Source organism: Anopheles maculipalpis, chromosome X (genome assembly GCF_943734695.1).
Source record: "Anopheles maculipalpis chromosome X, idAnoMacuDA_375_x, whole genome shotgun sequence".
Lineage (NCBI taxonomy): Eukaryota > Metazoa > Arthropoda > Insecta > Diptera > Culicidae > Anopheles > Anopheles maculipalpis.
The window spans coordinates 901,727-916,260 of NC_064870.1; the positions used below are offsets into that span (position 1 = coordinate 901,727).

At 50.5% G+C, this 14,534-nt stretch overlaps 2 protein-coding genes across 2 annotated transcripts in view; both read left to right on the plus strand.

Moving 5' to 3' along the window:
- Positions 1–14,534, plus strand: part of LOC126568561 (TOX high mobility group box family member 3-like) — a 329,113-nt gene that overhangs the window by 301,399 nt on the left and 13,180 nt on the right. The window lies entirely within an intron of this gene.
- LOC126559501 (mucin-4) lies at positions 1,140–12,157 on the plus strand. Its single transcript, XM_050215706.1, has 5 exons — positions 1,140–1,264; positions 3,795–4,180; positions 4,256–4,403; positions 4,482–11,907; positions 11,986–12,157. Exons 1-5 carry the CDS (start codon positions 1,165–1,167, stop codon positions 12,083–12,085), a joined length of 8,160 nt encoding a protein of 2,719 aa, XP_050071663.1. The 5' UTR covers positions 1,140–1,164; the 3' UTR covers positions 12,086–12,157.

A 14,534-nucleotide genomic window follows, 5' to 3' on the forward strand; every position in this document is an offset into this window, starting at 1 on the left:
GCTTGCGCGCAATATTCAACGATTCAGCTGAAAATCTAAAAGACAAACATTATGCTTTCTGTGCAAGTTTCGGTATTCAAAAGCTCGAACATATAACCTACAATAATTGATCGATCCATCATGAGCAGAGGCTGCACACAACATATTATAATGCTCTCGCATAAAGACTTGACCTACTCTGGGCGGTTCGTGAACGTGCATGCGAACTACCACCGTCATAAACTTGACCGTGAAGCCACCCTTATTCCTCTTCCTGCACTGCCCGCCTGCCAGAGATACATTTGGCAAACGACTTTCACCGGAATGTCTTTCGTGTGCAGCGCGGAATTTGCGTCCAATGTCCGAAGCTTTTTCACCCGATCCGCAGGAAAGCTTGGGTAAAACGGGTTGGGGGGGTTGGTGGGAGGGGGGGGGGGGGGGGTGGTTATGGAGCGAACCAGTTTTTACCGTAAGCGTATTCCGGTCACCGGTTCTCTATGTTGCTGCGTTGCTATATACGAGCCTTCCCTACTTCAGTGGCATGAATTCCTCGTCTTTCGTACGTAAAAATCGCCAGCGTCGATGGATCTGGATGGAAGCTAGTATGGTTGGTGTGTCAAAAGGTATACTTGCTTGCTCCCTAGCGTTACGTGACAACTCTGCACACCGACGTGTACCTTGAGTGCCCAGTGAGACCTTCCCTGGACGGGACCTATTCGGGGACGGGCGGATGTTGAGGATTCTTACCGATGCGAAGCAGGAAAAAGGATTTCATGTTTCTTATGTATTTGGATGTATGTGTGTGTGTGTGTGTTGCATTTTTTTTACCTTCCTTCCCACCTCTCGCTCGCTCGATCATTACAGAGAAAGCGAGATCGTTTAACCACGGGATTAGAAGTTTACGCGAAAAACGTGGAGAGGCGGCCGCGGTGTGCCACTTTTTCTCTCTCACGGCCAACACAATGCGTTAGGCTTCTTTTGCCTCAAAAAAAAAACCCCCACCGTTGTGATCCTGTAAAGAAAGAAAACTCTGCTCCACTGCTTGCCTCAAATGCCTCTGGACACAAGTTTGACGCACCGAATGTAATTGAAAATTCGTGTTTTCTTGCTTCTTTCCATTTCCCACAGGTGTGCAAACAGTAATCTAATACGAAGGCAGGCAAACATAACAGTTCAACGCTCAGGATGATTATCAGGAGTTCGAGCCTGTTTGGGCTCGACCAGCGCGCGATGATATGTTTAATAGGAGCGATAGCGTTAACACTGGTACCGGCGTCTAACAGCGGTAAGTAACGAACTAATGCTTTGTAAAACTAGACTCGCAGAGCATGCGACGGATAAGCATACGATGACTAAGGACATTTTACTGCCAATCTCACGAAGCTCCTTCGATATGCCGCAGTGACATGAATTGAGCGCTGCTCAACTGTCCCTCATTTCACCAAAAAAAAAAAAAAACGCTTATCCAGCGTTCGATGACAAATGACACTAGCCAGATAATGAATGTGTCCCTTCTTGAGCTCACATCCCCTTCATCGTGCATTTTTTTTTTTGTTCGGACAGCCGTCTTGCGTGGTGGACGTGCAATTAGCAAGACACGATGTTCAATTTCTTGTCAGCTTTTCTTCCCTCCCGCGCTAGCTTCATTGATGAGCGTGTGGTTTCGTTGTTGTTTTTTTTTTGTTGTTGCTTTTACGCCTGATTGCTAGTCCGCCCTTTCCACCGAGCTAGCAATGGTCGGTGCGTTTGTGTTTGTCAACCGTAATCAGCCCAGACTATCTGGCAATCTTCCACGGGAAGATGAGCAGCAAGGGCTTGGTGCTGGATAGAATATTACCCCTAACGGTACACACGCTCGATCAGGCCCGCCCGCAAACAGGAACGGGAAGGGCACAGGAAAATGGCAGGAATTCTGCAATACCGACCAGCGTCGCTTTGTGTAATTTGTTTTCCTAATGCGGTTGGGATTTGCTATGTTCTGCTCAATTATAAACACCAGCACCACGTCGCTACGTGCGATAAAATCGATCAATGATAAATCGCTCCCGAAATAATGCACACAGTCAATTATAATTCTCAATGGTTCGTCTCGACAAAAATAGGGTCGGTCGAGGCTTAAGACAACACAGCTTATCGTTTGGTGGTTCGGCACAGTGGGCGGTGCATGGAAATAAACCGACCTCAACTCAAAGTGCTTTCATCAAGTGTCGGGATTGTTAAGTCCTTAATTTTTTAATGAATTCCGTCCCTTTTGGGTGTAAAATTTCCCAAACATAAACGTACATATAGATTAGCTCATCAAAACAGCAGCAGAGAGCCACCGTAGTAGAGCAAGTAGCGAAGGCTGTGTGGACACGTTTTAGTTGGTGCCGCAAAGTCGTAATGAATGAATTGCCAAGGCCAAAGCTTGCCTTGGCAATTCATTTCATAGTATTTTTAATGAGTCGAATATCGATTCGCCGTGACAGATGTACCCCAAAAAACCCCCCGTCAACACGGCAAGCAGATTAATTAAAGACATAAATCAAATTTGCCAAAATCTTGAGGGAATACGGGCAACACGAATACGGAATAGACTGTTTTCTATTTACTTGGGGAGATTTTCCTGTGTGCACAGTGCTGTATTGATTGTATGAGGGTGTTTAGTAGAAGCAGAAGAAAGTCTAAGAACCATCGAACGATGTCCTTAAACTACAGTATCTTTGTCTTTCTCCCAAAGCATGTTCCATGGGCAAAAACCTCCGTCAGGGCCTATAGGTTTCCCCTACATTGGTACGGCGCCTTATCAAAGCCTCCCCCAAAGTTGTGCGTTCTCACAATCATTTGACAGTTGACAACAAACTTCTTAGCCGCCCCTAACATAACGCCAGCCCAGAACGGGAAGGGCAAAATGATAAAGGAAGGCTTTTCCTGGGTTCGCTGCCGCATGCTCGACCGCATACGCGTGATTGTGTATTAATATTTATGGAATGTACGGTTCGTATGATTGCGTCTGCCTTGCTGTGTATTTATTTTTGTGGTGTGTAGCATGGCTCAAGAGCATGGGCAAAATCAGGGAAGAAAGATGTATAAACAACCGTCAATCCGATTTCGGAACAAAGATATCACCTACATTGGCCTGTCAGTCAACAGCAAACCTCACACCCACCCGGGTCAAGGGAGAAGGTCGTGGCGTCGGCAATATAAGGGAGAGTTTTTCCTTGAACTATGGCGGAAGGCAACACCTTGATTGGGGTTACGGGATACGATCGTTGCAAAACCATTGCAACCACAGTACAATTGAGCAATGCCTTGATTGATTGTAGTGTAGGTGATCTCTCGTTAAACGACTTACGAATGTAGAGCCACTCCTAGGTGAGCGTTTGGATTACCTTCTGGCAACTTCCGGCTCATAGTGTCCATCAAAAAGCTTCATTAAACGGCACAAGTCAAGGCAAGTTTTCAGCGCCAGCGGAAGTGTGGCTATGAGCTGCGTTTCCATAGCAAACCGCGTGAAGACTAGAGACAATAAAAAGGTATACGCCTACAGTTCGGATCAGTAAAGTAAAATCTCAAGCCAAAGCCAAAAAAAAAAACAGCACTTCCTTCAAGGCTATCTGTCCGTAGGGGTCTGCGTCGCTCATCGCACATTGTCTCGTAGCAGAAAATTCGGAGGTTGTTTTCAATCATCTTGGCGTGAGATCGCATAAAGCAGTGCAGTCAGCTAGCTTCACAACTGTTTGAAGACTTACCTAGACGAAATACCTAATCAAACTGCATTACGTGCAGCGACTAATTGAACCGTGCGTGAAACATTTTACCCACCCTGTCCACAGCACCGATGTACGAAAGTGATCAGACCGAGCTGGAAAACTACGGCGAATCAACTGGATGCTATTACAACTACAATCATTACGGCGAGGGCGATCGTATCATGACAAACGAGCCATGTTTGAACTGCACCTGCCACGACCGTATGCTGATGTGCTATCTGCGCGTCTGTCCGTTCACGAAGGCGATCGGGCAGGACTGCACGATTGAGAAGCGGGAGGACCAGTGCTGTCCGGTCATCACCTGCCCAGAGGTGGAAGTCCAGCTACTCGACCATCAAACGACGGCCAGCCCCTCGAACGCACTCGGTGCCGCCTCATCCGGCGAGGTCGGTGCGCCCGATCAGTACGGTTGCTCGATCAGTGGACGCTTCTATCCGGAGGGAGCGCAAGTAAGTGCCACTACCTTCTAGCGCAATGGAAATGATACACGGGAAGATTGATTTGGTTTGCTACTCCTTCCACAGGTGCCATCAAATCCACAAAAACCATGTGAGCTGTGTTACTGCATTCGCAACATGACGACCTGCGTTATGCAGGAGTGTACGCTGCACATTGACGGTTGCCAACCGATTTACAACAAGGGTGTCTGCTGTCCAGTGAAATACGACTGCGGTAAGTACACACCCGCAGCGTCTCCTTTCCAAAAAGGGCACTGGATTTTACATTATTGCTTCGTTTCGCTTTCCACAGATCACGACAAAGATTCGACCCCGATGTTGGAAGACGAAGGTACTACTACCGTGCGTCCAACACCAGGATTCATCCTTACCACCACCGTGTCCCCATCCGTGTCGACCGATTGCGTGCACAGCGGTGAAACGTATGCCGATGGTGCGCTGATAACGACGGACAAACCGTGCGAGCACTGCTACTGCATGCGTGGTGATATCGTGTGCGCGGTACAGGAGTGCGGCACACCGCTAGAGAACGAAGGCAAGAACTGCACTGCTCTGCCACCGGCCGCTGGCCAGTGCTGTCCGGATAAATATATCTGCGATGGCAGTGCGGCCGCGATGATGGTAACGACAGTGGCGAGCATTTCGCCAGCCGCTGATGAGAACGATCTGCAGGAGCAGGAGCATGAGCAGCCTCAATATGAAGATAGCCAACCATCGAAAACCGAGCAGGAATCGGAAGCAGCTCAGACGACGGAGGCAAGTGTGGAGAGTACCAGTGCGCCAACTACCGACCAGAAGGTGCAGGATGTAGTTACGGCAGAAAAGGAGGACGAGGAAGACGATCAGCAAGAGCAGGAGCACGTTGCTCCACAGTTTGAAGATGTGCCGTCGGATGACGGCCACGAAGAAGATGACAGCGATGTTCAGGTTCCAGAAAAGGTGGATGACGATGAGCAGCGTTTGACGACGCCGCATCCAACCGTGAGCGAAGAGCCTGGTGCGGAGAGTGATCACATTCCCGGACACGAAGGATCGCATGAAGAGGATGAGGACCGGCAACAGGAAGCTACCACTGCGGTTGCCTTTGACGATGTCCCTGCACTGACTACGGTACGTGCCGAGGTACAATCGAACACAGAGCAGGCAGCACAAGACGAAACATCAACGGAGACTCACGACGATTCAGAGGAACCGAGCGATATTGCTGGAACGACCGTTGCGCCTACGAAGGATGCGCAGGAACCAGCAGCTGATGATGTACCGGTCGAACATGACGCTGACGAAGCGACAAGCACGGAAAAACCAACGGCCGATGAAAGTGGACCATCTTACGAGCCGACGACCGTTCGCAATGAAGAGGACAGCTTTGGACCGGCGGTAACGACGTCACTGCCGGCGCTGGCCAATGCGGATGAGAAGGAAAACGAAATAGATGAACATCATGACCAAGCAACCGAGCCAAACGCCGTCCAACATCAACCGGAACGTGATGAGGCTGTGTCGGTGGAGGAGTTGGAAGAGAGCCAAGAAACCGGAACAACTACAGCCCTGCCAGAGCATGGTGAGGTGTATAGCGAGCCGGAAGTACAAACGCATCCACCCTCAACCCCAGCCGTTGTGCCAGAGCAAGACAAGCCGGACGTTAGCAGCGAGAAAAAGGAGGCAGCACAAAAGGCCGACGATCAACCGGAGCCGGAGCAAGACTTTGTAGAGCTACCGCCGGCAGTTGTTGTGACCGAGCTGCCGCCACTACCAACCGCAGCGGACGAAACGTTCCCCGCCGAACAGACTCCTGAACCGCCGAAGGATGAGATACTGGAAAACATGCCACTAGAGGCCGATTCGCACGTATTGTCCGACTCGATGACGACCGAGCACGCGCCTACCTTTGGCGATCGTAAAGAGGACGACGCACAGGAACCGGAACCGATTCATCCACAGCCTGGTGCGAACCTGGACGAGCCAGTCGAAATGAACACCGTCATTCCGCTCGAGAAGGATGAACAGAAGGTTGAAGAGCAAGTGAACGAAGAGACCGAAACAGCGCATGACGTTACGCACAACGAACCGGCCGAAGAGGATGCACCAAGTGGTGAGAAACAGGACGAGGAACAGGTACCGGTTGACGCGGAGACGGAAACATCAGCCACTCCATCGAGTGAAAAGCTTGACGATGATCTGCATGTGATCAGCCCGGACAAACTGTTCCCGGAGTCGATTCCAGGCGAAGGCGATTGTTTGATAGATGGAATCACGTACGAGAACGGTGCCACCGTGCCAACGACGGGCAAATGTCAGGTTGCATGCCATTGCTCCAACAGTATCGTACACTGCGAAATGGTGCGTTGCCAGGCACCACCGAGCGACGACTGCACACCGAAAGCCACCGTCTCAGGCGAGTGCTGTCCGGCCTACAGCTGTCCAAAGGAAACTACCTCAACCGCGAGCTCTGTATCGGTGGAATCGACGGAAGCATCCACCGAGAGCGACGATGTGGACAGTGAAGAAGAGCAACAGTCGGCGGATGTAAGTGCGGAATCTTCCGAATCATCCACTAAAGCTTCGGTGTCCGATTCGCAGTCTACCTCCACAAACGAGGAGGAGGATGATGAGGCAAGTCACCCATCAGAGGCGGAGAGTGATAGCGCTGGATTGGATCTCGAGGATGAAGTGTTCAAGCCGTTGCAAACGCAGCAACCTCCGTTAGCTGTTACGTTTGACTACTTTGGCGGAAATCGTCCAACGACGGCGAACTATGATGATGTGATTATTTTGAGCACGGCTGCACCGACCAACGTGCCATCGTCGGTTGACACCGTCAAGGAAGCCGATGTACCACAGTCAACGGAAATGCAAAAGCAGGAGCAGCAAATGCCAACGGAAACGGCACCAGCGGCTGACGGTGTGACGGAATCGGAACAGAAAGAGGAGTCTACCACGGCTGGTGCTGTTGTGGAGCGCGGTCCGGAGGCTGAACAAGACGAGATTGAAGAGCCACAGAAGCAGGATGAAGAATCGCAGCCAACGACAGTGAAGCCTTTGGCAGAGGAAAGTCAAACGACAAATGTGCCGATCAGCGAAGCCGAAGAGAGTAGCTCGGTGCAGAGTGAACCTATCGATGTCGATGCTGCTGATGATGGTGCGGAGATCGTTGATGATGATCAACGTGCCACCACACCGGCTGCTGATGATGCGGAAGCGGACAACGCCGAGATTCAAGGCATCACTACCAGCGCTGACAATTTAGATAAACAACAGGATATCGAAATTCTGGAGCAGAAAATAACTACTGCTAGCCCCGTGCAGACGGAGCAGGAAATCGAACGGGATGACGAGCAGGAACGCCCAGTACAAACGACAGTTCGTTCTGTGGAGCCCACTGCGGAAGTTACTACCGAGCACGAACCAGAGGAGCACCAAAGCAACGAAATAGAAAGTGATGAAGTCTCTAGCGTGGTGGCCGATGACGACAAACCAGTAGCAAGCACAGATGACGACAGTGCTGCTGCGCCGGAAGTAACTACTACCAGCGACACTGAGCCGGCTGCAGAACTGGAGACGGTGACCGAAACCCAACAGAAGCTGGACGACGCGACGACCGTTGCAAACGTTAACGCCGAACAAGAGGAGGATCGTGTGCAAGAGGCAACAACAACGCCAGCAGTAGCACTCAGCGAGCCGGAAGGTGACGAATATGCCGATGTGAAGCAAACTGCTGAATCAGATCTTCCCGAAGGTGCAGCAACGGAGTCTCCGGTAGTGAGCACTTCGAAACCTGCGCTGGAAGTAGAGCAAACGACATCGTTTGTACAGGATACAGAGGCAGGACAGAGGATGACTACCTTCAAGGAAGTAGAGCAACCCGCTACCACAGTTCCGTCTGTTAGTGACGAGAAGGAATCAGACGAACCGGCTACGGCCACTGTTCAGTCAGCGGTGGATGACGAGAGTGAAAATAATCTCAAAACGACAGACGTGCCTGTTACCCAAAGTACGACGACTGCAACGAAAACAAGCGATGATGCACTAATCTTCCGCGTGGACGACGATGAAGAACAGCCAATAGTCAAACCGACGCTAGAGGAAAGTGTACCAACACAGGGCGCAGTCAAACCGACGCTTGACGAGACAAAGCCTGATCAGGATGAAGTGAAACCTCTGCAGGTTGATAGGGAAGAGACGGACAATGATAATCTTATCAGCCCAGAGCACGATGGTGGATTCCATTTCCCACAAGAGGACGACGATGAGGCGGAAGAGCCTATATTCAAGCCGACGTTGGACGACACGGAACAACACGTAGCGTTGCCATTGCCCGAGGACATTCCTCAGGAAGCGCTGGAACCAGTCGATCAGATTAAGGAGCACGACGAAGTTGCACAGACTACCACTGGGCCTAGCGAACGTGTGACCATCACCCCAACCACCGTTACACCATTGCAAACGGAACAAGACCGAGAGCAAATACCGCACGACGATGATCAGGAGAGCAATGCAATTGAAGCGGATGTGCAGCAGATTGCTGTACCGGTGGAAACTCCGGAAAAGGCACCAATTTACGACGAAATCGAAGAAGATGAACAGCAAACTGTCGTGCCAGTCAAACCGGAACTGACAACTGCTGGCCACAAGGAACAAGACACCGAGCTACAACCTACGACAGTGAAGTATGATGTATCTGAGGATGAACAAGAGCAACCAACCACGACGACACATTCGAGCACCACATTTGACGCAGTACCAGTGGTTTTACAACAGCAGCCAGATGATGATGATGAAGCAGACAAGGATGATGCAGCTGAAGCAGCACCAGAATCCGATGATACATATTCGACGACTGTCCGTGCACAGGACGAAGAGGCAAATGTCTCTACTGCCGCACCTACAGTAGCCCAGGAGCAAGACAAACCGACTACCCCATCAGTTCCGGCACACGATGACAGTCAGTCAGAAGAGAAGGACGAGACGCCTCAGATTCAACTGGCTGATGAGGATGAGGATGCTCCAGTTGCCACAACACCGCACGTGTCTTTGAAACCGGAGAGCGCGGATGAAAGCGAACAGGAGAAGGAGCAGGATGCACAGTCGGACGACCTGGACGAGGATGAGCAGCATGAGGATGCTACAGCGAAGGTCACCGCTTTCAACGATGAAGTACAACCCACCACAGAGGTAGACGTTAAGCAGACATCTTCTTCCGTGTCGGTGGAACAACCTACTACTCTAGCACCGGTAAGAGAAGCTGAGCAAGATAACGAACCCACGCAAAAACCAGACTTTGACGACAGCGAAGAAAGTGATGAGAATGCCCAGCAGCAAACGGAAACGACCACGAAGGTACCGGTGGCTCACGCTGTGCCGGATACATCGGAAGAGCTGGAGTCCGCAACAGAACCGGTTACTGTGGATGTCGATAGCAGCAGCGCATTGACTGAAGCAACTCTGAAGGATTCTGAGGAGGACCAAAAGCTTGACGACGACACTCAGGATGAACTGGCACCAACAACTGTCGCTGCGCCGGCGTCGCAGGATAAGAAGCAGCAACCGGAGCCAGAATTGGACGTTAGCACTACGCCAAAAGACACGGAACATGCCGCGCCGGTGGAAGATGACGTTGATTTCGAGCCAGAACAGGCAACACCTGCTGGCACAGCCGCACCGGAAACGATTCTCGACGAAGACAAATCGACGACAGCCGGCGTGCCACTGGAAGACGAAAAACCTGCAGAACCTTCGAGCACGGAAATGGAAAAGATGACCGAAGCTCCAGAGCAGGAGGACCAGGTCACTACGGTTCGTGCTACAGAGTTCGATTTTAATGCTGGTGACACGTATCATGAACATCCTATATTTGAGCCGGAATCCGACGACGACGATGCTCAGGACGCAATTGCACACACTACCACATTCGCTACGCCAGAGCAATCAAATGCAGCACAACATACGCCGGATGAAGCACCAGTAGTGCAGGATGCTGGTGCGGTAGAGTCAACCGATGATGCATCCACCACGACGTACGATGAATCGGCCAAACCGGAGGCAGATTTGCACGATGATCTTGATTCACAAGACGTGCGTGTTACAACTGGTGCTTCGATCGACGACGAAGATTCGGCAGAAGAGGATGAGGATGTACAAATAACGACTGTGAGACAGAAACCCATCAGTGAAGATGAACATCCATCGACAACTACAGCTGCAACTGTACCAAAGGAGGCTGAGCTGGATCAGACTAGTGAGAAGATTCAGCCACCAACCACCAGTACGGAGGAGCCGGAACAGACCAGTGAGTCCGTTGTGGCTGGTGCACCAGCAAAGGATGACACAGTACAACCATCAGAACCGACTACTGACAAGCCAGCTGCTGTTCACGATACGGTAGAGGCTGGCACTACCTCAGAAGAAGAGCAGGACGATGTGGAACAACCACAAACGGACGATCTTCACGCGGATGATGATTCATCGGAGGAGGAAGACACGCCCATCACCTTGACTACGACAACTGCTCCGGCGAAGGCTACCACGACAGCGGATGCGCTGACTACACCAACGAAGGACACGCTCGCCGAAGAGATTACTTCGAAGGGTGAGGTGTACACTACCGTTGTACCTGGCTCGGACTCGCAGGTGACCGAACAGCAAACCACTTCGCAACAGGAGGACGAACCGGTGTCAACGGCAGAACCGGTGCCTAGCACTACCACCACTTCTCAGCAGGTGGAGGATGCTAGTCCAACAACTAGTACTACCGTTTTGGCTCAGGAAACGGAAGCAGACCACTCTGAAGCGCCGGGCGTTCCGTTGGAAGCGGTAACGGTGCCACCAAGCACGTCGCCAGCTGCTACCACCGCGGATGCCACAGTGGATGTCAAACCGGAAGAGGGTACGAAGGCTCCTGTGGCTGAGGTTTCGCAAGATGAGCTTACACAAACAACGACCGCATCCGCTGTCGTGCAAGACGACGATAAACTAGACGAAAAGATTGACAACGCCGAAGATAAGCCGAAACCATCGGCCCCGGTAAGCGACGAAGAAACGACACAGAAACCACAGCCCGCAAGTGATGACAGTGACAAGGAACAAGTGGCAGTGAAGCCTACCTTTACCGAAGACGAAGAGGACGATGATCAGCAGAAGGTACAGGAGCCAGAAATTGTCGGACAACACGATGACAGCAGCAGCAGCAGCCCGGCGAAGCCCACCCAGCAACCGGAAACCGTCGGACCATCGTATGGAGCGCCGGGACAGCACTACGACTCCGGCTACGGTCACATGCCACCGCATTACCCACCGTCCTCGTACGAGGATGACTACGGCGAGGAAGAAGATCCGGCCGCGTTTGGTCCGGGCACTTGCCGCTACGGTGGCAAACTGTACGTTTCGGCCCAACAGATCCCGCGCGACGATCCGTGTGATTTCTGCTTCTGCTTCCGCAGTGACATTATCTGCCTGCAACAGTCTTGCCCACCACCGATCAGTGGATGTAACGAGGAGCCGATAGCTGGGTTCTGCTGTCCGCGGTACGAGTGTCCGGTTTCGATGGCGACCGTACTGAACGTGACGACCAGCACGACCACCACGACGACCACGTTGCCACCACACTTCCTGTCGCACGCGTACAAGGGACACGTGCAAAAGCGGGGTTGCCAGATACAGGGCAAACCGTACAACGTCGGTGAAACGGTTGCTTCCGCTTCCGGTCCCTGCATGCGATGCACGTAAGTACCATCAGCTTTGGGAGCGTGCGGAAACCGAACCGTGAAGGTGAACTAAAATTGTCTCTCTTTCCTCATTAGGTGTGGCGGAGACGGACAGATGCAGTGCGAACCGAAGGCGTGCAGTCCTGAGCCGATGCTCCAGCAGATGATTGCCGTGGCAGCAGCCAAAAGAAGATGAGCGGACAGAGTAGAACGATGGGACCGGGTTAGAGCTGAAACAGTGCGCTCGTCGCTACACGTCCGTCGCCAGCAAACGAGCGTGTAGAGGAGACGGTTATCCGGTAGGGCAGAGATAGGGCGACGGAAGGGAGAGGAAGAAAAACGATATTAGCACTAAGTAAGCTTAAGGAACAGGACTGAGGATTGACCAACGGACGACCACGTACGCTAACAGCTAGCAGGACTAGAAGATGTTGATGAGTTTAGCACGGCTAAACGAAGATCACCGGAAAAACAAAATCGCACCAGATCGACCGAAACCGACACCGGTATAAAGCGCCATACCACGCTTAAGGTGATCACTATGTAACGTCCATCGCTTCCGTTTCCGATGTGGTTTTAGTTTTGCGTACTAAATTTTTTTTTAAATTATTTTTGATTCCGTTTTCTAGCGAAACGTTTCGAAGCGCAATTTCTGGCGTGCTTGTCCAGAGCTATCGATCATTGCATTTAAAGGCAAGCAAGATATTTATGCTGTCTGGGATAGGGACAAAGGTACAAGGAGAGTATGGCAAGGTGTGCAGTTTTTAAGTTCAGGCATATTGGTGTGGTAGCATAGGCAATGGCTCTTCTCACCCTAGGACCATTAGCGGGTACTAGGGCTTGTAGTAAACGTGTCATGCATAGCAGACACATTGTCACTTACAGTCAACGTTTCGGTTGCGTCTACTTGCCACAAACACACACACACACATACATTTCGAAAAAAAAGGTTTCCTCTTAAGCATCAGCGTCCCTTGTATCTCACGGAGTCTTTGTGTAGAACCCCATCTATTAGCAAACGTTGAAACGTCCACCTGTCAAACCCGTGTGGCGGCTTGAAGGCGATTGCAAAAACTGCCTAAACACTCGAATGTTACCAGAAGTGCAACCGTCAGAACATCAGAACATCTCTCCCGCGCACACCAGAGAGCACAGCGGTTGTCCTTGGACAAGTAGGTGGCTTGGCTCCCCCCTCCCCCCCCCCCCCCCCCCCAAACAAAGTGCTCAGACGCCCGATGATTGACCGATCGGTGCACCGTGCCGGCAACCCGATGGTCTATGCACTCCCTCGGTTGCCGGCCATCTTTTCGAACTGACTACTATCGCCATCCGGCCCAACGCCGCCCGGAGAACTGCCGATAGTAGTCAGTGGGTATATTGCTTCCGACACCTCTCCCATCTTCGAAAAGGCCCCTAGGATCGCTTGAACATTTGGCAATACTGAGCAATATAGGATTTGTTTTTTGTTTTTTTAGAGAGCACTCAAACGCCGACAAAGAAAACCTCGGCCTTTGAGCGCTCCACTCAACTGAAGCTGAAGCTGAACGTATCCACCATGGGAACGTATTGAACCCTTGCCCCGTGCGTCGTGGGAAAGTGTTTCGTGTTAGCCACTGTTTCGAATCAGCTTCAGCATGTTTGATGTTGCTGTATCTTCATAGATTTCTCACTTATTGCGTTGCAGTAACGCACGCCACTCAACGCAGCTCGACTGTCCCTGTCCTGTGTTTTACTATTTGCGTCTGACAACATCTTAGCTAAGCTTCGCTGCGTCTATACACGCAAGTGGGCGGAAAAAACAACCGAACTCGTGCATTGTTGAAAACTTTCTACTTCTGGGTTTGGCTCACACTGATAGCACTGATTGCGAGTGTAACTATTTTTAATATTATCATTAAATTTATTTTTATTATAACGATTATCTCTTTTATCTCTGTATATTTTGCCATAATTTTAACACAACCATACAGCCCAGCACGTAATTGCGTTTGGAAATTTAGAACCTCCGGTAGCAATGTCGCAAATTTTGATGTCAACAAACATCCATCACATCTATGTTTCCCCGTTTTACTGATGGGAAATATCGAACCAAACCACGGCAATGTTCGCAGGAAAAACAACGTGATGAATGTTTCGTTTTTTTTTTGTTTTGTTTTGTAAGATAGACTCATGCAGGAAAAAAGAAAAATGGCTACCGGCCAAAAAGCGATAATGTGGAATTGCGAAAAGGTGTGAAAATGCAACAATTATGGAAGGAAAAGAATACGAAATCATCTTTATAATATAGATAAGTGCAACAGAACAACATTTAAGTGCAGACTAGAAAAAAACATCAACAAAAAGAAAGGAAAATTGGTCCTATTGCAGCTCGGTAAAACGATCACAGAACAAACCTTCCGATATGCCTGTGTGTGTTTGTACTGTTTTACCACGTTTCAATATGCCCAATCGGCATGAAGATGGCACTACTTAAGCGGCGTGCTCAGAAATCATGAAGGATTGGCGCTGATATTAAAGTTCATCTAGTTTTGTTGTGTGTTAGTTTCTCACAGATTCGGATGTATTAAATTTTGCAAACTTCCATAGACAACACACAGAGCTCCAGGTTTATCTTGCTTGAGGTTTGTCCTCATGACAGTATCAAA